Source organism: Mustela nigripes, unplaced genomic scaffold (assembly GCF_022355385.1).
Source record: "Mustela nigripes isolate SB6536 unplaced genomic scaffold, MUSNIG.SB6536 HiC_scaffold_2304, whole genome shotgun sequence".
NCBI classification, from domain to species: Eukaryota; Metazoa; Chordata; class Mammalia; order Carnivora; family Mustelidae; genus Mustela; species Mustela nigripes.
The window spans coordinates 1-1,782 of record NW_026741710.1 but is presented as its reverse complement, the minus strand read 5'-3'; the positions used below and the strand labels follow the sequence as shown (position 1 = coordinate 1,782).

Below are 1,782 nucleotides of genomic sequence, written 5' to 3'. Positions count from 1 at the left end.
AGGATAAAAGTCGTTACAAGTGAGAATTGTAAGCAAAATAAGGCCAAGCGTGATGTATATTATTCTTTATTTTATTCTCCATGATAGGCAAAGAGTTGCTTCTGACATTCTGTATTTCAATGATTATGATAGACTTTGAAGCAGAATATTTTAAAAACTGCAGTATAATAGAAATGAATGTGCTTTGTTACTAATATTTTATACATTAAAAAAATAAGCATTTACAAAAAAATCCATGAAAACATCCAAAGGTCAAAAAATTTAATGTGTCCCGAGAAGTGGCTAAACTAGAAAGAACCTCACCATCCGTCTTGTACTTACATAATCAGTCACATGATGTCGCTGTACACTCAGAAGGTGAAAAGGAAAAATTTTGTCTGCGCGCCCAGATTCCAACCTTTGACAGAATAGGATCGACTCCATATTGACCGGAATGCTGGGTAAATTTTACTATATCTACACCTACAGGAAGGGAGACTGCTCACAAAGGTTCGCAGGTGAGTGATCCCTTAAAACCAACAGTCCCACCTCGGAGATCTTGTTAACTACAATGGTGTTTTCCTGGAGAGGAGGCCCAGGAGCCCCGCGATTGCTGCTGTCGCTTCTGCTCCTTGCAGCGGGGGAACCCGGGAGCTGCCAGGTCCACTACTCGGTCCCAGAAGAGGCCAAACACGGCACCTTCGTGGGCCGCATCGCGCAAGACCTAGGGCTGGAGCTGGCAGAGCTGGTCCCACGCCTGTTCCGGGTGGCGTCCAAAGGACGCCGGGACCTTCTGGAAGTAAATCTGCAGAATGGCATTTTGTTTGTGAATTCTCGGATCGACCGGGAGGAGCTGTGCGGGCGGAGCGCGGAGTGTAGCATTCACCTGGAGGTGATCGTGGACAGGCCGCTGCAGGTTTTCCATGTGGAGGTGGAGGTGAAGGACATTAACGATAACCCACCAGTGTTCAGAGAAGAAGAGCAAAAGGTACTGATTTCTGAATCTGCCCCGTTAGATTCTCATTTTCCTCTAGAGGGCGCTTCGGATGCGGATATCGGTGTAAACTCTCTTCTGACCTATAGGTTAGGTCTAAATGAGTATTTTACTCTTAAAATAATAACGAAAAACGACAAAAGTATATTGCCTGAACTAGTTCTACGGAAGTCTTTGGATAGAGAGGAAACTCCAGAACTTAATATATTGCTGACCTCCCAGGATGGAGGTAAGCCCGAGCTAACAGGATCTGTTCAGATTAAAATAAGCATTTTGGATGTGAATGATAACGCTCCAGAGTTTGATAAGCCTGGCTATAAAGTAGTGCTGTTTGAAAATGTCCCAAACGGCACGAGAGTGATTCACCTCAACGCTTCTGATCCAGACGAAGGGGTGAATAGAGAAATTTTCTATGGAATCAGACTGATTTTGCCAGTGAGTGAGAAATGCATGTTTTCAATAAATCCAGAAACAGGTGAAATCAGAATTTACGGGAAATTGGATTTCGAAGAGAATAATGAGTATGAAATTCAAGTTAACGCCATTGATAAAGGAATTCCTTCCATGTCAGGTCATTGTACAGTCCTAGTGGAAGTTCTGGATCTGAATGACAATACCCCTGAGGTAATGATAACTTCGCTGTCGCTCCCGGTGCTAGAGGATGCTCAGGTGGGCACCGTCATCGCCCTGATCAGCGTGTCTGACTGTGACTCTGGCGCCAACGGCCAAGTGACCTGCTCACTAACACCCCATGTCCCCTTCAAGCTGGTGTCCACCTTCAAGAACTACTATTCGCTGGTGCTGGACAG

General features: G+C 45.1%; 1 protein-coding gene across 1 annotated transcript; it reads left to right on the top strand.

Annotated features, from left to right (window-relative positions):
• Positions 1–371: 371 nt before the first annotated feature.
• Positions 372–1,777, top strand: LOC132008943 (protocadherin alpha-12-like; the record flags this gene model as incomplete). Its single annotated transcript, XM_059387411.1, has 1 exon — positions 372–1,777. A coding segment is annotated over exon 1 (1,227 nt), but the record flags the coding sequence as incomplete, so codon positions are not given.
• Positions 1,778–1,782: the final 5 nt, after the last annotated feature.